The 23,548-nt window shown below is 45.1% G+C and overlaps 1 protein-coding gene across 2 annotated transcripts in view; it reads left to right on the top strand.

Moving 5' to 3' along the window:
• The window catches only part of MGAT4A (alpha-1,3-mannosyl-glycoprotein 4-beta-N-acetylglucosaminyltransferase A), a 359,679-nt gene that overhangs the window by 334,302 nt on the left and 1,829 nt on the right, over positions 1–23,548 (top strand). For both annotated transcript variants that reach the window (XM_029604768.1, XM_029604767.1), the window contains one exon: positions 6,698–6,810. In XM_029604768.1, the coding sequence (XP_029460628.1) occupies positions 6,698–6,810 (113 nt within the window). The remainder of the gene's footprint in view (positions 1–6,697; positions 6,811–23,548) is intronic.

Genomic DNA, 23,548 nt, shown 5'->3' with positions numbered 1-23,548 from the left:
CGCCAAGCCACCCAGGGCCTTCAAGTTCGCATCCAAGTCTCCCCCTCCATGTCTTGGCGGAGAACTCCTTCCAATCACTAGCAGGGAATTCCCTTTCAGACTCCTTTCACCTAGATTGTGCTTACCATGGTTGCATCCCCCCAGGGTTGGGGGGCCCATACGGAAGGCCTCCACACCTAGGGCCTCTGGACCACCCAAGAAGCTCTCTGCCAATTCAACTTCTTGGAGCTGCGGACGATCCAGTACAATCTGTTTGCCATCTGGGATCGGCTGCCCAGCAGGGTGGACCTCATCCAGACCGATAGTCAGGTGGCTATATGGTATATCAACAAGCGAGGGGCACGAGATCCTTCCTCCTCTGTCAGGAGGTGGTGCAGATCTGGGCCTGTGCTTTGGCTCAGAGAATGCTGCTCCAGGCTGTGTATTTGGCTGGTGCGAAGAACGCCCTGGCAGACGAACTGAGCCGAACTTTCAGACCCCTCGAGTGATCCCTGAAGCAGGAGGTGGCAGATAAGATCTTCCATCTCTGGGGGACCCCAGATGTGGATCTATTTGCATCTCCCTGCAACAGGAAAGTTCCCCAGTACTGCTCCCTGACCAGATTGGACGGCCAACCAGCCACGAAAAGCTTTGCCTTTCACTGGGGGATAGGCCGCCTGTACGCATATCCTCCTATTGGCATCAAAGACTCTCTTGAAGCTTCACCAGGACAAGGGGTCTATAATCCTCATAGCCCCCCATTGGCGAAGTCAGGTTTGGTTGCCGCTCATGTGGGATCTCTCTTGGTGGGACCCCGGTCCGTCTGGGGACTGCCCCAGACGTCCTCACGCAGGATCAGGGCAGGCTGCCCCACCCCTACCTCCGGGCCCTGTCACTCACAGCCTGGATGTTGAGCGGTTGATCTTGCAGTCTCTTGACCTTTCAGAGGAGTTGTCCTGAGTCCTCGTGGCTTCGAGAAAGTATTCCACCAGGAAGTCTTATGCTTTGAATTGGAGGATGTTTACACTCTGATGTGAGCAGAAGGGTCTCGATCCCTTCTCCTGCCCTGTCCGGCAACTCCTGGGTTACCTACTGCACCTCTTGGAGGCTGGGCTTAAAACCAACTCTGTTCGGGTACACCTGATTGCCATAGGCACTTACCACCAGGAGGTGGATGGTTCGCCTATCTCAGTGCAACCCGTAGTAGGGCGCTTCATGAGTGGTTTGCTTCAGCTGCGGGTCCCCCGAGGCCCTCTGCATTTTTTTTGGGACCTCAACATGGTGTTGGCCCAGCTGATGAAACCACCGTTTGAACCGCTGCACTCCTCTACCCTCAAGTATTTAACCTGGAAGGTCATATTCTTGGTAGCGATCACGTCAGCATGCAGGATCAATGAACTGTATGCCTTGGTGACTTATCCGCCATACACAAGATTTTTCTATGACCAGGTAGTTCTACGTACTACCCTAAGTTCCTGCCGAAGGTGGTAACAGATTTCTATCTTAACCAATCCATCGTCCTGCTTACTTTCTTCTCTAGGCCTCATTCTAACCAAGGGGAAAGGGCGCTGCACACACTCAATTGTAAGAGGGCCTTAGCCTTCCACCTGAATCGGACAACAGGCCACAGACTTTCCACCCAGCTCTTCATCTCTTTTGACACTAATAGGCTGGGAGTGGCTGTTTCTCAGCAGACTCTTTCCAGTAGAATCTATATGGGTAGAAATCCCATGTGTGTTGGGTAAGAGTATAGTGATAGGAGTATACGCCGTCCACCTGAACAAAATGGTCAGACAGTGATGAAATGCTAAGAAAAATCAGGGAAGCTAACCAATTTAGCAGTGCAATAATAATGGGATATTTCAATTACCACTATATAAGAACAGTTAATTATTAAGTGCAACGAACTACACTTATCTCACAAAATAAACGTCGCATAGATTATAATTTTTTAGATTTTTTTATGTGCATAGAATTTATCTGGAACAGTGGACCATCATAACACCCTTGGTTTTTTAGGCAGTAAGCCACACTTTCAACCTTACAGGGTCATGTTTAATCATCGGTCCATTAAATGTCTTTTGTCTTCTTTATTCAAATGTTCTCTTACTCCTTCTTTTTTATCTTTTTTATAATTAGTAAAATCCTTTGTAATAAATTCAAAGACGGAATTGCCTTACTTGTGCGGAGCGCCGCTGCGCTTCCGACCTTTATCTCCTGTACCGCCCGCGCTATTATCTCCAGCGCTGTCGTGCTTTACTTTGCAATAAATTTAAGACGGAATTGCCTTACTTGTGCGGAGCGCTCCGCACAAGTAAGGCAATTCCGTCTTAAATTTATTGCAAAGTAAAGCACGACAGCGCTGGAGATAATAGCGCGGCGGTACAGGAGATAAAGGTCGGAAGCGCAGCGGCGCTCCGCACAAGTAAGGCAATTCCGTCTTTGAATTTATTACAAAGGATTTTACTAATTATAAAAAAGATAAAAAAGAAGGAGTAAGAGAACATTTGAATAAAGAAGACAAAAGACATTTAATGGACCGATGATTAAACATGACCCTGTAAGGTTGAAAGTGTGGCTTACTGCCTAAAAAACCAAGGGTGTTATGATGGTCCACTGTTCCAGATAAATTCTATGCACATAAAAAAATCTAAAAAATTATAATCTATGCGACGTTTATTTTGTGAGATATTTCAATTACCCCAATATTGACTGGGTAAATGTAACATCAGGACTTGCTAGAGACATAAAGTTCCTGGATGTAATAAATGACTGCTTCACGGAGCAATTGGTTCAGGAACCAACAAGAGAGGGAGCAATTTTAGATTTAATTCTTAGTGGAACACAGGATTTGATGAGAGAGGTAACGGTGGTAGGGCCACTTGGCAACAGTGATCATAACATGATCAAATTTAAACTAATAACTGGAAGGGGGATAATAAGTAAATCTACAGCTCTAACAATAAACTTTCAAAAGGGAAACTTTGATAAAATGAGGAAAATAGTTAGAAAAAAATTGAAAGGTTAGCTGCAAAGGTTAAAAGTGTTCAACAGGCAAGGACATTGTTTAAAAATACAGTCCTAGAGGCGCAGTCCATATGTATTCCATGCATTAAGAAAGGTGGAAGGAAGGCAAAACGATTACCGTCATGGCTAAAAGGTGAGGTAAAAGAGGCTATTTTAGCCAAAAAAAATCCTCCAAAAATTGGAAGAAGGATCCATCTGAAGAAAATAGGATAAAACATAAGCATTGTCAAGTTAAGTGCAAAACATTGATAAGATAGGGGAAGAGAGAATTTGAAATGAAGTTGCCCATAGAGGTAAAAACTCATAATAAAAACTTTTTAAAATATATCTAAAGCAAGAAACCTGTGAGGGAGTTGGTTGGACCATTAGATGACCGAGGGGTTAAAGGGGCTCCTAGGGAAGATAAGGCCATTGCAGAAAGACTAAATGAATTCTTTGCTTCCATGTTTACTAATGAGGATGTTGGGGAGATACCAGTTCCGAAGATGGTTTTCAGGAGTGATGAGTCAGACGAACTGAACCAAATCACTGTGAACCTGGAAGATGTAGTAGGCCAGATTGACAGACTAAAGAGTAGCAAATCACCTGGACCAGATGATTATGCATCCTAGGGTACTGAAGGAACTAAAAAATGAAATTTCTGATCTATTAGTTAAAATTTGTAACCTATCATTAAAATCATCCATTGTACCTGAAGACTGGAGGGTGGCCAATGTAACCCCAATATTTAAAAAGGGCTCCAGTGGCGATCCGGGTAACTATAGACCAGTGAGCCTGACTTCAGTGCCAGGAAAAATAGTGGAAATTATTCTCAAGATCAAAATCGTAGGGCATATAGAAAGACATGGTTTAATGGAACACGGCCAACATGGATTTACCCAAGGGAAGTCTTGCCTAACAAATCTGCTTCATTTTTTTGAAGGGGTTAATTTTTTTTTTTTTTTTTTTTTAATATACCGACATTCAATCTGGGATATCACATCGGTTTACATTCAGGTACTGTAGGTATTTCTCTATCCCCAGAGGGCTTACAATCTAAGTTTTGTACCTGAGGCAATGTAGGGTAAAGTGACTTGTCCAAGGTCACAAGGAGCGACAGCGGGACTCAAACCGGTCTCCTGGTTCGTAGCCCACTACTCTAACCACTAGGGGAGTTAGAGGAGCTGACGGCCATTTTGACAGTACATGCTGGCTGCCATTTCTGAGCCCCGGGGCTCCTCTTCCATGCTTTTTCTAGTAGGAAAAGAGCCTGCTGGGTGCAGGGGATGGGGAGGAACTAGAGAGGTAGCAGATCAGGACTCTTCCTTCTTGGACCTGGAGGTGTTTTCCACGGGTAGATGTAGTGTATTTGGATTTTCAGAAGGTGTTTGACAAAGTCCCTCATGAGAGGCTTCTATGAAAACTAAAAAGTCATGGGATAGGAGGCGATGTCCTTTCGTGGATTACAAATTGATTAAAAGACAGGAAACAGAGAGGATTAAATGGTCAATTTTCTCAGTGGAAAAGGGTAAATAGTGGAGTGCCTCAGGGATCAGTACTTGGACCGGTGCTTTTCAATATATATATATATATATAAGTGATCTGGAAAGGAATAAGACGAGTGAGGTTATCAAATTTGCGGATGATACAAAATTATTCAGAGTAGTTAAATCACAAGCGGATTGTGATACATTACAGGATGACCTTGCAAGACTGGAAGATTGGGCATCCAAATGGCAGATGAAATTTAATGTGGACAAGTGCATGGTGTTGCATATAGGGAAAAATAACCCTTGCTGTAGTTACACGATGTTAGGTTCCATAATAGGAGCTACCACCCAGGAAAAAGATCTAGGCATCATAAAATTGTCGGCTCAGTGTGCTGCAGCAGTCAAAAAAAGCAAATAGAATGTTAGGAATTATTAGGAAGGGAATGGTTAATAAATTGGAAAATGTCATAATGCCACTGTATCACTCCATGGTGAGGGCGACGAAACAGGATTAGCAGCCAGATGTCCAAATAATTTCCTTTATTGGGTAGTAACACGAATATATGAACAATGCCCAACTCTGGCCGAGTTTCGCCCTCTTACAATGGGGCTACATCAGGGGCTCTACTTGAGTCGTGTTATGATGACAATCCAAGTCTTAAAAAAGACTGTGCAACAAAAGGTTATTGGAAAGGCTGGTTAAACTCTCAATGACAGCGGTACCTCAGTTTCTTATTTCATAAACACCACAAGGGTTGCAAATGTGCCGAAATTTTATGATGTGGTTGTGAAGACAAACACGGGCGGCAGTGTGGCTTTCCCTTGTTAACCTGGTTTTGATTCGAGTTAACAAGGGAAAGCCACACTGTCGCCCGTGTTTGTCTTCACAACCACATCATAAAATTTCGGCACATTTGCAACCCTTGTGGTGTTTATGAAATAAGAAACTGAGGTATCGCTGTCATTGAGAGTTTAACCAGCCTTTCCAATAACCTTTTGTTGCACAGTCTTTTTTAAGACTTGGATTGTCATCATAACACGACTCAAGTAGAGCCCCTGATGTAGCCCCATTGTAAGAGGGCGAAACTCGGCCAGAGTTGGGCATTGTTCATATATTCGTGTTACTACCCAATAAAGGAAATTATTTGGACATCTGGCTGCTAATCCTGTTTCGTCACCCCCACGGCTTTGTTAGACAGCCTTCCTTGCTGTTTCTTCAGTCCTTCACTCCATGGTGAGACCGCACCTTGAATACTGTGTGCAGTTCTAGTCGCCGCATCTCAAAAAAGATATAGTTGCGATGGAGAAGGTACAGAAAAGGACAACTAAAATGATAAAGGGGATGGAACAGCTCCCCTATGAGGAAAGACTGAAGAGGTTAGGACTGTTCAGCTTGGAGAAGAGACGTCTGAGGGGGGGATATGATAGAGGTCTTTAAGAGGTCTTGAATGAGTAGATGTGAATCGGTTATTTATACTTTCAAATAATAGAAGGACTAGGGGGCATTCCATGAAGTTAGCAAGTAGCACATTTAAGACTAATCGGAGAAAATTCTTTTTCACTCAACGCACAATTAAGCTCTGGAATTTGTTGCCAGAGGATGTGGTTAGTGTAGCTGGGTTCAAAAAAGGTTTGGATAAGTTCTAGGAGGAGAAGTCCATTAACTGCTAATAATCAAGTTTAGTTAGGGAATAGCCACTGCTATTAATTGCATCAGACGCATGGGATCTTCTTAGTGTTTGGGTAATTGCCAGGTTCTTGTGGCCTGGTTTGGCCTCTGTTGGAAACAGGATGCTGGGCTTGATGGACCCTTGGTCTGACCCAGCATGGCAATTTCTTATGTTCTTATGTTCTAATAGTGAAGCAAAGCATACAGAACTGCAAACCTGAGATTACAGTTTTTCCCCTCTTCACTCATTGTTCTTTTTATCAGGAACATTATAACCAAGTGAATTACCTTGTAGGACATAATTACAATATATAAATAGTAAAATTATCTTTGTCAACCATGGAAGAAATGTAATTCTTTAGTTAACTTTTTTTGTTGATTTATTAAACTGTCCCTTTTTAGTAACTTGTCAAATTATTTGGATCCCAGTATGTAATACTGTATATTGGTAACCATTGTAACTGAAAAATAGCTCTTAAATCTTTGGATAGATCTTATCTGCAGCTGAAAATTGTTGTCTAATTTTTCTAACTAACTTGTGGTTCTTTTAAAGGTAAATTTGAAAATGGAGTGGCAGAAGGAGCCATTAATCCACATCTAAACCCTGTTTCAGCATTCCGGCTTTCAGTTTTACAAAACTCCGGGGTTTGGGCAATCCTCAATGAGGTGAGATACACTGTCACAAACTTGTCATGGTTTGTTTTATAAAAATTTATCATTTCTTGCTCATAAGACTGATCAGACTGCTGATGCATATCTGAAAATACAGAGAGATTCACTTGAAAGAGGCCCAAAATATTCTGTTGTAACTTCCGTTATGATGAAGCAATCTGAACCAAAAAAATACACCACATACATTGACGTATGTGTAATCTTTTGCATTACATGTGATGCTGGAAGTGATCGCCGTTTTCCGCCAGATACATTTCGACGCGGTGCTCCATGTTCCTGAATGTATCTGCAAGCATATCAGGGGAAATAGCAGTAATTTCACGTTGGATGTTTTTCTTCAAATCTTCCTCAGTGCGAGGCTTGTTCCGATAGACTTTTCCTTTGAGCATACCCCAAAGGAAGAAGTCTGGTGGTGTCAGATCCAGCAACTGAGGTGACCAAAGCCCCTCTGAAATTACCCTGTTGCCGAAAAAGGACTCAATTTCTGCTATGCTCTTTGCCGATGTGTGACACGTTGCTCCATCTCACAAACGGAGGTTAAACGTCGCAACGGCTGTCCGGCGCCTACCTCATCGCTCCGACGCAGGGGCATCCCGGCTTGTTCGAAGTTCCATATGCTGAGGAGCACATTGTTTCGTTCAGATTGCTTCTTCCTAGTGAGAGTTATTACAGAATATTACAGAATTAATATTTTTATATTAATTCTGCGTTGAAGCTGCTTGCGGTTGTAATTGTTCCTTGTTTCCAAATTTTTGAATGTTATAATACGCTAATGTTCATTGTTTAATGTATCGCCCCCCAGCGAAAGTTCTGTTTCAGTGTAAACCGGTGTGATATTTATTTATTTATTTATTTATTTTAAGTTTTTCTATACCGGCATTCGCGATAAATATCGCATCATGTCGGTTTACAATTAACAAGTAGATAGGGAACAAAAAAGGCAATAAATAACATTGATCTAAGTAATAATAATAAAATAATAGTAATGGTAGTAAAAAACAGTAAACAAGAGAAGGCTAAGGAATGCAGTTACAATAAAACAAGGAAGTAATATAACTTGGATCAGAGAAAAGAAGCAGGGGTTTAAATATAGTTAACAATATATGTATTTATATGATATGATATATGATAAGTATTCTTTACAGGAATGTCGGTTATATAAAAATTCAAAATAAATAAATAATAAATATTCGGGGCCTCTTTCGAGTGAATCTCCCTGTATATGCCAAAAGAATTTAATTATGCATTTACAAAATATCAGCTGATACAAAGAAAGTGTATGAAATTATATTGAGTAAGGTGGTGTGGTTGCCATGTTAATCCACTTTAAAATTCCCTCTTTCCTGTTTGTATCCTGGATCAGTCAAGACAAGTTGGGTTTATGCATCCCTACCAGCAGATGGAGGCAGAGAACAAAACTTTGAGGCACTGCTACTTAGAGGTGCAAACCTGCAGTCTGGAGTTAGAAGGAAAAAAAAAAGTTAGGAAGAAGATTCGACTCCCCGAAGTGTTAGGTTTCTTTGTGAGCCATCCCTCGAGTGGAGCAGGGCAAACGGGGGTTGGTAACCCTTGGCTTGATGTAGCTCTTCTTGGCAGGGGGGAGGGGGTTGATAGCCAGGGGTCCTGGTTCCCTCACCCCCTCTGAGCCCTTCTCTCCCTTGGTCTCCTCAGCTTGTGGCTTCCAGAAGCAGGAAAGTTCTGTTCCCTTCCCTTTTTCTTTCCTGGCAGTTCAGATATGGCCTTTAAACAAAACAAAAAGTCAAGAACAAGGGAAGAGGAGAGGCAGGGCTGAGGTAGCAGTAAGTGCTGTGTTTCTCTGCCAGGAGGCAGGCAGGAGGGAGCGTGGTGAAGTGCTTTTGCTCATCAGGGCCGGGTGCTGAGTATTTCAGCCCTGGGACAGCGTCTGGGAGCGCTCTGCGTCAGCAACAACTATTTTTAAGCCCGCATGTGCAGGCCTGACTGAACTAGCATCCCAGCTCCCACGCAGCATGTCAAAAGGTTATCGTGGCTGCCATTTGAGGTAGGTTCGCCTCAATTTGGCCTCCCTTTACTGCAATTGTGCCTGGGGAGGGGGGCCAGGACCTCGCCGGGACCCCCAAAGGGGGGGGGGCCGCAAAAATGTAAAGGCAGCTGGGCAAGCTCTGGGGACTCCGGGGGAGTTAGAGGAGCTGGCGGCCATTTTGACAGTACATGCTGGCTGCCATTTCTGAGGCCTGGCACTCCCCTCCCATGCTTTTTCCAGTAGGAAAAGAGCCTGCTGGGTGCAGGGGACGGGGAGGAGCTAGAGAGGTAGCGGATCAGGACTCTTCCTTCTTTGGACCTGGAGGTGTTTTCCACGGGTTTTTTTGTTCTCCTTCATAAGGCTTATTTAACCAGAAAGGAGTTTGGGCAAAGAGACCTTTACCTAAGAAATCCCGGACTGCCAAAAAGACTAGAAGGCCGGTGGAGTCAGGAGGAATCCTGTGCGTGTTGGGCCTCGGCTGAGCTCTGGAAGAGGAGGATTCGTCAGAGTACGGATAATCCTGATCAACTGCAAGGGGTTTGGTGAGGCCAGACAAGGACCCTGTTGGTGCCCTGTGGGGTCCGTTGCAGGATCCAGACCAGGGTCCAGTGGATGCTTGGGGGATCCAATGCAGGATCTGGATTCCCAAGATCCAGATGCGATTCCTGTCGCAGAAGGTGATGACCCGCAAGTAGTCCAGCTGTTCCAGAGGGAGGAACTGGGTCCGTTGATTCCCCAGGTGCTGTAGTAGCTCGGGATTAAAGCTGTTCAGGATGATATGGATAGGAAGGGGTGAACCCGCTCCTGGAGGGACCCCCTACAACTTTCCCATTGCCGAAGCAGTGAAGAATTTGGTGGATCGAGAGTGGGAAACTCCCATAGCAGGCCTGAAGGTAGCAAAGGCTATGGGGAAGCTATATCGTTTGCTGGAGCAGCCTTGGAGGTATGGAGAATTCCCAAGGTGGATGCAGTGGTGTCTGCAGTTACCAAAAAGATGACCATCCTGGAAGCTGGAGATTCTGCTCAAGCGGCTGTTTGATGTTTCAGCTTTGACTCTTCGGGCAGTGTTGTGCGGAAATCTGTTGCAGAGAGCCTGCTTGTCCTGGGTGCAAAAGACACATGACAAGTGTTCAGGTTCGGCAACTGACACAGCACAGGCAACCCGCTTAGAGGCAGGGGTGGCTGATGCTCTGCATGACATGGTCAGAGCTGCTGCCAGAAGTATGGTCTCTGCGATAGTGGCGCAAAGGCTCCTGTGGCTACAAAATTGGTCAGCGGACGTATCATCTAAAGCCCAGCTGTTAGACCTCCCCTTCAGGGGGAAGTTTCTCTTTGGGAAGGACTTAGAGCAGCTTGTGATGCAGTTGGGAGAGACGAAGGGTAATAAATTGCCTGAGAACAGGAAGGGCCCTAAGAAGTCCTTTCCGCCATGAGCCCGTTTTCAGAGGCTAGGAGATTTTGTGCAGGCAGGATACCTGCTCTGGCAGCGCAGAAGCAGAGTTCTGGCAGGCAGCAACCTTACGGACTCAATGCAGGTCCCCAAGGGATGGTGGTTCCCAAGGAGGTGGTGGAAACAAGATTGGGCAGTGAAGGTGTGTTGGTCTACTCCCCCTGGAGGCAATCAGAGGGAGGCTATCTCTCTTTTACGAGGAGTGGACCAGAATTATGTTGGACCAGTGGTCCTGGAGGTGATAAAGAGAAGGCTGCACCTTAGAATTTTCTTGGCCACTCAAGGACACCTTTGTAGTCTCCTGTTACATTTCCCACTGCAAATGACAGGCGGTGCAGGACATGCTACATCAGTTGCAGCTTCTGCATGCCATTATTCTGGTTCCTCCTCAGGAGAGGGGGCAGGACAGATATTCCGTATACTTCGTGATGCCAAAGAAAGGGGACATTTCGGCCTATTCTCAATCTGTAGAAGGTAAGTGCTGCCCTCTGGGTGCCACGTTTTCAGATGGAGACGTTGCACACTGTGATGGTAGCAGTGCGTCTAGCATCGTTGGACTTGTCAGAGGCCTATTTTCATATCCCCATTCGGACCAAACACCAGAAGTTTCTGAGGTTCATGGTTCTGGGAGAACATTTCCAGTTTCAAGCTCTTCCCTTTAGGTTGGCGACGGCACCGCACACGTTCATGAAGGTGATGGTAGAAGTGGCGGCGGTTAAAATAGCTTCTTTCACCTCCCCTTTTAACCATGCCAGTAATCGTTTTGCCTTCTTTCCACCTTTCTTAATGTGTTGAATACATCTGGATTGTGCTTCTAGGATGGTATTTTTTTAACAATGACCACGCCTCTTGCACACTTTTTACTTTTGTAGCTGCTCCTTTCAGTTTTTTTTCTAACAATTTTTCTCATTTTATCAAAGTTTCCCTTTTGAAAGTTTAGCACGAGAGCCGTGGATTTGCTTACTGTCCCCCTTCCAGTCATTAAATCAAATTTGATCATATTATGATCACTATTGCCAAGCGGCCCCACTACCATTACCTCTCTCACCAAATCCTGTTCTCCACTGAGAATTAGATCTAAAATTGCTCCCTCTCTCGTCTGTTCCTGAACCAATTGCTCCATAAAGCTATCGTTTATTCCATCCAGGAACTTTATCTCTCTAGCGTGTCCCGATGATACATTTACCCAGTCAATATTGGGGTAATTGAAGTCTCCCATTGTTACCGTACTACCAATTTGGTTAGCTTCCCTAATTTCTCTTAGCATTTCACTGTCAGTCTCACCATCTTGACCAGGTGGACGGTAGTATACTCCTATCACCATAGTCTTCCCCGACACACAAGGGATTTCTACCCAAAAAGATTCAATTGTGCATTTAGTCTCGTACAGGATATCCTGTTAGACTCTATGCCATCCCGGACATAAAGCACCAAACTGCCTCCCGGGTGCTCCTCTCTGTCATTGCGATATAATTTGTACCCCGGTATAGCACTGTCCCATTGGTTGTCCTCCTTCCACAATGTCTCTGAGATGCCAATTAAGTCTGTCATCATTCACTGCTATACATTCTAATTCTCCCATCTTACTTCTTAGACTTCTGGCATTAGCATACAAACATTTCAAAGTTTGTTTTTTGTTTGTATTTTCATTCTGCTTTTTAATTGATAGGGATAAGTTAGAATTTTTTAGCTTAGGTGAGTTATTAGTTACAGGCACTTGGACTACTTTTCTTATTGGAACTTCACTGTCAGGATGCCCTAATTCTAATGCATCATTAGTATCCTTTGAAGATACCTCTCTCCGAACCATGCACTGCTGAGTGACTGTCGGCTTTCCCCTTTGTTCTAGTTTAAAAGCTGCTCTTATCTCCTTTTTAAAGGTTAGCGCCAGCAGTCTGGTTCCACCCTGGTTAAGGTGGAGCCCATCCCTTCGGAAGAGACTCCCCCTTCCCCAAAAGGTTCCCCAGTTCCTAACAAAACTGAATCCCTCTTCCTTGCACCATCGTCTCATCCACGCATTAAGACTTCGGAGCTCTGCCTGCCTCTGGTGATCTGCATGTGGAACAGGGAGCATTTTGGAGAATGCTACCCTGGAGGTTCTGTATTTAAGCTTTCTACCTAAGAGCCTAAATTTGGCTTCCAGATATCGAAACCTCCAAATCTCTACCCCCGACACAAGATCCATGAGGTTTTTGAGAGTCTGCCTAATACGCATGGAGTCTGCGCTCAACCCAGTAGATGTATCTAGGGTTGGATTGATCGTGATATTGAAATCCCCTCCCATAATGACGCTCCCCTCCATTTTAGTAATCACAGTGGAAGAGAGCATATTAAAAAAAAAACTCCCCTTTCTGGGCATTAGGCCCATAAACATTGAGGAGAGTTACTGTCTTCCCCCCCCCCCCCCCTCCCTATTTTTATCACAAGCAGCGCATATCGTCCCTTGGGGTCGTAATGGGCACTAATTACCTCATGATGTAAAGCTTTATGGACTAGGATGCCCACCCCCATGTATTTAGTGGAGGCTGTCACCACCGCCGCCCAATACTGATAAGGGTATCAGACCTCAACAGCCCCTTGTATCGTTTTTTAAGATGTGTTTCCTGAAGATATATATACAGCCCGAGCTGTATCATCACATAATCAAAAAGATGGTCCATGACGATCAGGAGTCCATTGTGAACATCAGATTTAAAAGGTCCATTTAGTAAGAGTTATCCGCAATTGGGTAAGAACCCGCATCTCGTATCAGTTAAAGAATATCAGTCTTTCATAGCAAACGTATATCAGGTGGAAATGGGCTCACCGTTTTTAGTCTGTGTTCCTTCGGAGCCGACGGCCTCCCTTAGTGATCCACTGCCATCTGGGTGTCTCCCCCCTATTTCCTGTGTATATCTTGTTAACAGTAGCTGGTATATCAACTGCCAATCCCACTGCCTTCAGTACATCTGCTGCTTCTTCCACCGTTCGAACACGGTGTGAAATACCTCCCAGCTGAAACCATAAACCAAAGGGGAAAAGCCAGCGGTATCGAGCCTTCGCTATGGGCAATGCCGCCGTCACTGGTTTGGTTTAAAATCCAGTCTCTTCCTAAGAGTAGAAGCTGCCAGATTGGCAAAAACGGCCACTTCATTGCAATCCCAGTTCCACACTCTTTGTTTCCTAGCTGCTGTGTTAATTTGCTCCTTGTAGGCATATGAATGGAAACAGGTGATTATATCTCGTGGCCTGTTGCCCACCTTAGGCCCCAAGGACCTATGAGCCCTCTCGATGTTGTGACTATGCCCATCTTCATGGCTTTGGGCTTCTGTTTTACCCAGAATGAACCTGCAAATTTTATTTACTACCTGGGAACAATCCATGTATTCTTCCTTCTCTGCTATGCCTTTAAAACATAAGTGGCACCGTCGCGACCTATTCTCAAGGTCTTCTATTTTATCAGCCATGGAGCTAGTGCTGACCTGGAGATCTGTTGTAGATTGTTGTAAGTTGCGCCACCGCATCCAGGCACATGTCTGCATCATCCAATCCAGGCACATGTCTGCATCATCCACTCTGCGGCCCAGCTCAGCAAATTCTTCCCGGAGTTCCTGCAGTGTTTGTGTGACTTCCATTCTATAATTTCTAATATTCTGCCTCAGCTCCCCGAACCAGGATTGCAGCTCAGCGCGGGAGAGAGGTTCAGTGTCCCCAGGCCGCGTGTCACCACCTACTTCCCCTGACTCCTCGGCCCCGTCCTCCACCGCCATTTTGTTCCCCTCCGGGTCTGTCTTCACCGCCCTTATTATATGCTTACCAATATCATGAAGTCATTAGCCCTTTAAGGTCTCTCTTGTGGTCAGTCAGGGTTTATCTTGCTCCTCTCCCTGCACTGTCCTTATCAGGAGTTTAAATAAACAGAATAGTCTGGTGGGGGCTAGTCTGTGCTTCTAATCTCAAGAAAGTTCAGTTTCTTGGACTATTTTGCTGCCGCCCCTCCCCCTCCCCCCGAGGACACAGGTGTCTGAAGTTGGAAGGCATCCCAGTTTAAGTCCTTATGTTAGTGGAAAAGTACAGGGAGTATAAAAAAGCATTTCTTATGCTTCAATATTAACTTGATATGACTGACTACACTGTACATGCACAGCTGAAAAGAAACCACTTTTCTAACACATTTTCTGACAAAGAAACACTTTTTCTAACACATTTTCTGACACACTGAGCATGCCCAGCATGCCATGATCCCTGCTGCCACAGGAGTCTCCCTTCAGTCTCTTTTTTTCTGTGCTGCAGTTTGCCTTGCAGTTAGGAGCTCTGTGAGAATTTCTCACACAATTTTCCTCACAAAAAATTAATATTTTAGTTCAAAAAAGATTCCCTCATTGGGGTCTCCCATCGTGATAGTGTTTTCCCATCGTTCGGTGAGTACGTTCACTATTCCCGGTCGGTTCCCACTCCCACCTTTTTTCGGTGTCCATAGGCCATCGACCGTTTTTGGGCCTCAACCTCTGCCATTATGGCAACGGCGATCCCCACCGATTTCGGTGCCGTGTACTGAGCCCTAGCCTGCCACCCCCTGTAGCTGCGATTTCTACACCAGCTTTCAGGGAGGAACTGGACTGTTTCATCTGCCAGGCATTGTTCGATGCTTTCCGAGACCTACAGCCATTGATGCCGGCCCTCATATCGGCACAGACACCGGAGCCATTGATATTTGCACCGTTGCTAACCAGGCTGGAACCATTCATCGGTGCCTTTCCAACACAACTCTGGCCACCGATGCCAAAGCAACCTGCAAAGCCTCTGAAATCCTCGATTCCCATTCCGGGGTCCTCAGACGAAGGTACGGATTCCAGTCCTCTGTCACCAATGCCTGGTCCATCAGGGCTCTCGGAACCGAGAGGCCCTCGTTTTCCATCGATACCTCCGGTGCCACTGAAACCCGCATCGGTGCCACTGCATCTTCCATCGAAGGATCCATCGGTGCCAACCCGTCCTACCGTACCAATCTTCTTCCCTCCTTCAGGATCTCAACAAGAGACCTTTTCTGACACATGGGAAGATGTTGACACCGACACATCCATGGAGGATATCTTATCAGAACCATCTCTTCCAGAAGAAAGGAAAAATCTCCCCCAGAGGATCTCTCCATTGCCAATTTTATTAGGGAAATGTCAAAAACAATTCCCTTTGAACTTATTACAGAGGAGGACACACGCCACAAAACATTAGAGGTTCTCCAATTTGTGGATGCACCAAAAGAAGTGATGGCTACACCAGTACATGATGTGCTAGTAGATCTGCAACATCTTCTCTGGGAGCATCCTTGTGCTGTTCAGCCTGTGAATAAGAGGACAGATGCAACTTATCTTGTCCAACATATTCCTGGTTTCCAAAAACCACAACTGCCCCATCAGTCGGTGGTAGTTGAGTTTGCACAAAAGAAGGCCAGAAGACTGCGACCACACTCTTCAACACCTCCTGGCAAGAACCAAAAATTCCTTGATATCTTGGGTTGCAAGATGTTTCAAGGCTCTGTGCTAGTGTCACGCATAGCTGCATACCAACTTTACATGACACAGTATCAAAGAAATCTCTGGAAGCAGGTTCAGGGAATAGCTGACTCTCTTCCCGAACAGCAACAAGATAGTCTCAAAGCCATAATACATAAAGGCCTTGAGGCTGGCAAACATGAGGTTAATGCTGTGTACGACTCCTTTGAAACAGCTTCTCGCATGTCAGCAACAGGAATCAGCGCCAGGAGGTGGGCCTGGCTAAAAGCCTCTGACTTGAGACCTGAAGTCCAAGACAAACTTGCCGATTTGCCATGTACCGGTGAAAACCTATTCAACGACAAGATGCAGTGACTCAATTAAAAGACCATATTGAGACCCTGCAGCAATTATCCACAGTGATTACCGAGGCCCCTTCTTCTGCAAGAAGATCCACTAGAATGGACCCTAGAAAACAATTTTATCGCCCATGCAGATACCACCTGCATCTTGCGTGAGGCCAACTAGACCATCTCAGAGAACACATCCTTGACAGCCCAAGACATCCAGGCCTCAGCCACCACCGCAAGCAGGCCAGGCCTCTGGATTTTGAGGCATATCCAGAGAACAGCAGTTGCTCCATAAATGCAAAACCAGATTTGTCAGTAGGAGGTCGAATTTGCCACTTCATGACCAACTGGCTCAATATAACCACAAACCAATGGGTTATATCCATCATAACCCAGGGATACCATCTAAACTTCCTCATGGACTTGGATGCAAGAAGATCACACAGGTCTTCTAAAGTCAGAACTGTCCACCCTTCTGGGTGCCAGGGCTGTGGAACCTGTTCCCCGAGCGCAGCAGGGCAGAGGGTTCTACTCCCGCTATTTTCTCATTCCAAAAAAATCAGGCAGCCTCCGCCCCCATCTTAGACCTCCACAATTTCAACAAATTTCTTCAAAAAGAAAAATTCAGGATGGTGTCCTTGGGCACCATGCTTCCCCTTCTGCAAAAAGGAGATTGGCTATGTTCTCTGGATCTTCAAGATGCTTACGCTCACATTCCAGTATCCCCACATCACCGCAAGTACCTGCGTTTCCTAGTGGGACATCAACACTTTAAGTACTGGGTCCTGCCTTTCGGACTTGCCTCGGCACCCCGTGTATTTACAAAGTGCCTAGCAGTGGCTGCGGCCCATCTACGCAAGAAAAGCATACCCGACTTTCCTTACCTGGACGACTGGCTCAACAAGAGCCAATCCAAGCAAGGAGCTCGCGATACTCTCAAGCTCACTATCAATCTGCTACACTCTCTGGGATTTCTCATCAACTACCAAAAATCCCACCTGACTCCATCTCACCTCCTGACTTTCATCAGAGCAGATTTGGACACCACAGTGGCAAAGGCCTTCCTGCCCAGCGACCGTGCAAACACACTCTCCAGACTAGCTGTATCTCTGGGCACAAAGAAAACAGCCTCAGCCTATCAATTCTTAAAGTTGCTGGGACACATGGCTTCCACGGTCCACGTCACTCCAACGGCCAGACTGGCCATGAGAATAACTCAATGGACTTTGAAATCTCAATGGCTCCAAGCCATTCAACCACTGTCATCCCAGATTCAAGTAACCCACCAGTTACATTTATCGCTTCTCTGGTGGACAAACAGTCAACTTGCTAACAGGTCTACCTTTTCAGCATCCAGTTCCACAGATAACTTTGACCACAAACACATCCACCTTGGGTTGGGGAGCTCATGTGAACAATCTTCAAACTCAAGGTATTTGGACACAGCTTGAAGCAACGTTTCAAATCAACTTCCTAGAGCTTCGAGCTATAAGTTATGCTCTATATGCGTTCAAGGACTGCCTTTCATACAAGACTGTTCTCCTGCAAACGGACAACACAGTTGCAATGTGGTACTTGAACAAGCAGGGAGACACAGGCTCTTATCTCCTCTGCCAAGAAGCCGCGCAGATCTGGGACTGGGCCCTTGCACACTCCATGTATCTATGGGCCACTTATCTGGCAGGCATGCAGAACGTGGTAGCAGATCACCTCAGCTGACAGTTCCATCCCCATGAGTGTTCTCTGGATCCTGTGGTAACGACCAGAATCTTCCAATCCTGGGGTCAACCAATAATAGACCTCTTTGCATCCGAACTGATTCACAAAGTGGACAGATTCTGCTCCCTGCACAGACAACCAAACAAGTTAGCCATGGATGCCTTCGCTTGCCTCTGGATACGCTATATGCGTATTCCCCGATACCGCTGATAGTCAAAACCCTCGAGAAGCTACAACACGACAAAGGGTCAATAATACTCATAGCCCCGTATTGGCCTCAACAAGTATGGTTTCCCATGCTTCTCGTCCTCTCGATCCGACAACCTATTCTCCTGGGCACAGTGCCCACTCTCATAACTCAAAACCAAGGCATGTTACGCCATCCGAACCTTCAGACCCTGTCCCTCACAGCCTAGATGTTGAAAGCTTGATCCTGCAACCGCTCAACCTTTCAACTGATGTCTCTCAAGTGCTTGTAGCCTTACGAAAGCCTTCCACACGAAAATCCTATCGTTCTAAGTGGAATAGATTTACCATATGGTGAACGCAAAAAGGTATTGACCCTTTTTCCTGCTCTACTCCATCTCTATTGGACTATCTTTGGCACCTTTCAGATTCTAGTCTCCAGACTTCTTCGATGAGGGTACACCTGAGTGCCATCTCAGCGTACCACAAAGGAGTTAGGGATGCCCCGGTAACAGTGCAACCCCTTGTGAGTAGGTTCATGAGGGGCCTATAACAACTTAAGCTCCCTCTAAGGCCACCAGTCACTGAATGGGACCTAAATGTAATAATACAAGGCTCATGTGCTCCCCGTTTGAGCCTTTGCACTCCTGCGATGTTAAATTTCTTACATGGAAAGTTCTCTTCCTAGTAGCCATTACATCTACTCAAAGGGTTAGTGAGTTACAAGCACTTGTCACATACTCACCCTATACCAGGTTCCTACATGACCTATGTACTCACCCTAAATTCCTTCCCAAGGTGGTTACTGACTTCCACTTGAATCAGTCTATAGTCTTGCCCACCTTTTCCCAAGGCCTCACTCACACCAGGGTGAGAAGGTTTTACACACCTTGGACTGTAAATGTGCACTTGCATTTTACCTAGACCGTACTGCAGTCCATGGGAAATCCACACAACTCTTTGTTTCTTTCGATAAAAACAAACCAGGAGTTGCAGTGGGCAAACAAACTCTCTCCAACTGGCTAGCAGACTGTATCGAATTCTGCTATGAAAAAGCAGGCCTTCATCTCCAGGGACGAGTGAAGGCGCCAAGGGGCCAAGAAGCACAAAGAGTGGCTTCAAGGCTCCAAACCATCATGAGAGGTGCCGAGCTGCTCCAACAGACTGGAAGGTGTTAGTTCTGGGATACAACAATAAGGCACAGTGGCAAAGAGAATTCTAAAGTGGGTTTGCCAAATGTAAAGGTTATTATCACACTTAGTACATCTTATTGGTTTCTCTGATTGTGGGGTGGTTTTCCAGAAAAGTAGTGAGACCATTTCTCACATCATTGAGCTGCCCTCAGCCTGTTCCATTTTCTGGTTTTGCATGAAATCTCTTGCATTACTCATAAGAACATAAGAAATTACCATGCTATGTCAGACCACGGGTCCATCAAGCCCAGCATCCTGTTTCCAACAGAAGCCAAACCAGGCCACAAGAACCTGGCAATTACCCAAACACTAAGAAGATCCCATGCTACTGATGCAATTAATAGCAATGGCTTTTCCCTAAGTAAACTTGATTAATAGCAGTTAATGGACTTCTCCTCCAAAAACTTATCCAAACCTTTTTTGAACCCAGCTACACCAACTGCACTAACCACATCCTCTGGCAACAAATTCCAGAGCTTAATTGTGCGTTGAGTGAAAAAGAATTTTCTCCAATTAGTCTTAAATGTTCTACTTGCTAACTTCATGGAATGCCCCCTAGTTCTTCTGTTATCCGAAAGTGTAAATAACCAATTTACATCTACTCATTCAAGACCTCTTATGATCTTAAAGACCTCTATCATATCCCCCCTCAGCCATCTCTTCTCCAAGCTGAACAGCCCTAACCTCTTCAGCCTTTCCTCATAGGGGAGCTGTTCCATCCCGTTTATCATTTTGGTTGCCCTTCTCTGAACCCTCTGTGTTATCATATTCAGAACATTGAAATGGTTATGCTTCAGCATCTTTAGTCTTGTGCCAGTATTTTCTCCTTCAGAATGAAGTCTTTTTTGGGCAAAAAACTTCCCATATCCTGTACCTGAACATTATCGAGTTGGCACTTCTTTATTTATTGGTTTTGCATGCGTTCCCTCTTATTTCTTTAACCTTTTATGGCATTCAATTCAGTAAATAGTTTGTCTTGAGCATCTTTTGTCTTGTGCTAGCAGTTCTTCCTCTAAATGAGGGCTTTGTTGGAGAAACTAAACCAGTTTAATCAAACATACAACAGGGTGTGAGAAACAAGCTGAGATTGTTGAAGGGAAGGAAAAATCATAGAACAAGTTCTGGGTTCTGGTAATGAACTGTGTTTTTTTTAATTTCTTTCAAATGTTTGTTCTGTGGGAAGAACACCCCCAGGCTCCAACAGAGGGCACCAGCAATAGTATGGAAATTAGGCATATGACAGCAAGTTCTTTATGACGATAGATATGAGGTAGCAAGTCCATGAATGGAGAAACTTGTTTCTTTTGTCTTTTTTCACATTTTTGATTTGTGGAGAAAACAGCACCATGGAAACAGAAATGAACAGTGTGTGAAAACCATGCTGGGATCATTGCTGAGGGATTAGAATAAAACAAAAAATAGTAAAATAGATGGAGGTGAAGAGAAATTTTTTTCAAAAATGTTTCACTTTTTTCTGGGAAAAGCAAACACCCCAGTAAAATAAAGAACAAGGAGAAAGAAACAACATAGAAGCACCTGTCACATTGAGCAGCAGGTGGTGGTGAGCCCTTAGGCCGCTGTGTATTTTGTTGAAAGCACAAAATAGGCCTTGTTAGGTGGCAGCCGAATCACCTCAGCCAAAGATCTTCTACCTAGCCAACCACCTCCCACTTGGGTTGAGCCCTAGGGCTCTGGCAGTCAGCAGGACTTATAGCTGGCCTCAACTTACCAGTCGAGGTCCAGTCCTGAAGTCAAGGCTGACTGAGAGTGAAGCATGATTGAAATCCGGTCCAAGGTCAAGGCAGGCTGAGGACAAGACATGGTCAGATGTAACAGCACCAAAATACCCATTCTCATACATATTAATAGGCATAGCAGGTAGATGGAGCAGTAACAACAAGATCTCCATGCTGGTATTAGGGGCATGGAAGTTAGGCTTGTACCAGCAAGACTCCCATGCTATTAGGAGTATGGCAGAGGGGGCATCAGGTCCCTTATGCTGGTACTAGGGGTATGACAGAGAGAGAACAGGCTTGAGAACCATTATGATTTCGTCCTCTTTCTCTGAGAAGGTGCCCTGCCTTTACACATCTGTGAAAATGTCCCACAATTTTCCTGCACTTATCTAAAAGTTCTGCCAAGAATTCATTCTGATAGCTCTTAAACCCCAGTCCTAGGGCATCCGACACAACCAGATGCATTGTGTGCACAAAACATCGGATTCCCTCTATACCCTCATCTTGTAGTACCTTTACAATATTAGTACCATTGTCTGTCACAAAGAAACAAGCATTTGAAATCCTAGCTCTCTTGTTTAGCTGCCAACCCTCCAGCATCTGTCTTATGGCTGATAGAATATTTGCAGAGGTATGGGACTCATCCATGATAGAGTATGCAGCAATGCCCACCTGACCCTGTTCCTCCATACTTGCTAGAACTGCAGCCTCCCCCTGCTTCTGTCAGATCCCACCAGTATGCAGTCAGAGATAGAAGTGTGCAGCATTCTTGGAGGTCCAGATGTCAGTCGTGAAATGCATACTACCCTCTGCAATAGCCAGCAGCATCTGGATGTGACACTGGCACTGTTTATACAGGCTAGGGATGAACGCCCTAGTAAAGATGGTCCTGGAGGGGACTATATAATGTGGGAATGCCATCTTTGTATAATGCAGAAACCCTCATTCTCTACTAGCTGCAGGGGCTGACTATTAAGGGCAATCATTTCAGCAATGCTCCTTTTTATAACTTTAGCTGCAGCTTGTCTCCTGCAGCAGGACATTGCTTTTCAAACCCCCTTTTCTTCCCTCATATGTTGTCACTTCTGATGCTTGGCAGGGCTGGCTAGCCTGTCATCTGACTGCTGGAAGGGGTTGAGGCATAGGATCACCTTGGGGAACACTTTTCATATTTTCTGCCACTTTCCTGTGACTGGAAGAAGGGTTCCCCAAGCTACTACTACCACTTCCACCCTCCCCAGATGCCAGTACTAAAGGGTGCTGTTTCTGTAGGTGATAATGCATGCCAGTATTAGTTAAATGCCCCATTTATTTCCTGCGACTTAACATCCTTCGCACTTGCAAAGCATGGTTTGTCCCTTATTTGGAAATGTCTCCAGATCACAAATTTCTTCCACGATCCCTTCTCTATATCCTTACCAGAGGATGCAGGCACTGGAGCTGAGATGGAGTGTGGACTCTCAGGAACAATGCCAGGGGCATCAATTGCGCTCTCTACCTTTGCTTCCTGTGCTTCAGCCTTATCCTCATTTTATCCTGTCTCCCCCATCAATGAACTGGATGATAATGCTAACACACTACCGTATACACCTCTCAAATCTTCCTCTTCCAGTATACTTTCAATATCTTCTGATTCAGACAAGCCAAGAAATGACTCTTCATCTGAATCGGTGGAGGAAAATATGGCATTCACTGCATCATCTGCTGCCACCTTTTCCCTCTTGTTGAAAACAGATTGGAGAGAAATACATTCATTGTCATCTGCATTCTGCAGTGGCACATCATCTTCATATGCCAATTTATTTGGTATAGAACTGGCTCCTGCTGCCCTAGTAATCCAGAAGAAATCCCTCTTTAATTTAGGTGCAAGACTACTTTTTGGATTCTTGCTGGCACTGCCAGTGCCAACCTAGCCAGTTTTGGAGACATTTACATATACTTCATCTGCTCTATCTTTCCCTAGCCCTAACATGATTGTTTTTATTTCAGTGGGGATGTGCAATAATGATTTAATATTTTGCAGTGGTATTCTAAGGCCCAGACTGTGCTTGTACCATGCTACTCTGTGGAGAACAGAGAGAAACTGCTGCAGTGAGTGTCACACAGTCTGCTCTGCACTCCTTCTATGACACAGACAGGCTTCTCAACACAGCCTGTTGTACTGCATACTCTGCCCTGCCTTCACTGTTCACTTATGCCCAGTGCCCAAACTGTGCCTGCTGCCAGGCAAACAGAATAAATGACTAATCGTGATTACCTAAGGCTTCAATCACCAGAAGGGAAAAATGGAACAGCAATTGCAAATGAAGCAAAACAAATGTGCTATGAGACACAGATATTGTGACATAGTGCTGCCTCACGGCTTTCCTGTCTTTTGCGACTGGCTGTTGCTGATTCAGTGAGACTATAAAATATGCCACAGCAAAAAAAAACTTTAGTAAGAACTCAGAGAGCTCAGCGCTATGCTTTCACACAGACAATGCCTTGAGAAGCAATTCAGAGCAAATCTGACATGCTCAGTCTTCAAGATCAGCATCACTGTACCTGGTCAGCAGCAATAGATTAGACTGGCAAATTGCTTCGCTGTGATACGTCATTCCTCTCATTTCTTTAATATGCTCTTCC

Source organism: Rhinatrema bivittatum, chromosome 5, assembly GCF_901001135.1.
Source record: "Rhinatrema bivittatum chromosome 5, aRhiBiv1.1, whole genome shotgun sequence".
NCBI classification, from domain to species: Eukaryota; Metazoa; Chordata; class Amphibia; order Gymnophiona; family Rhinatrematidae; genus Rhinatrema; species Rhinatrema bivittatum.
This window is presented reverse-complemented; position numbering and strand designations above follow the sequence as displayed.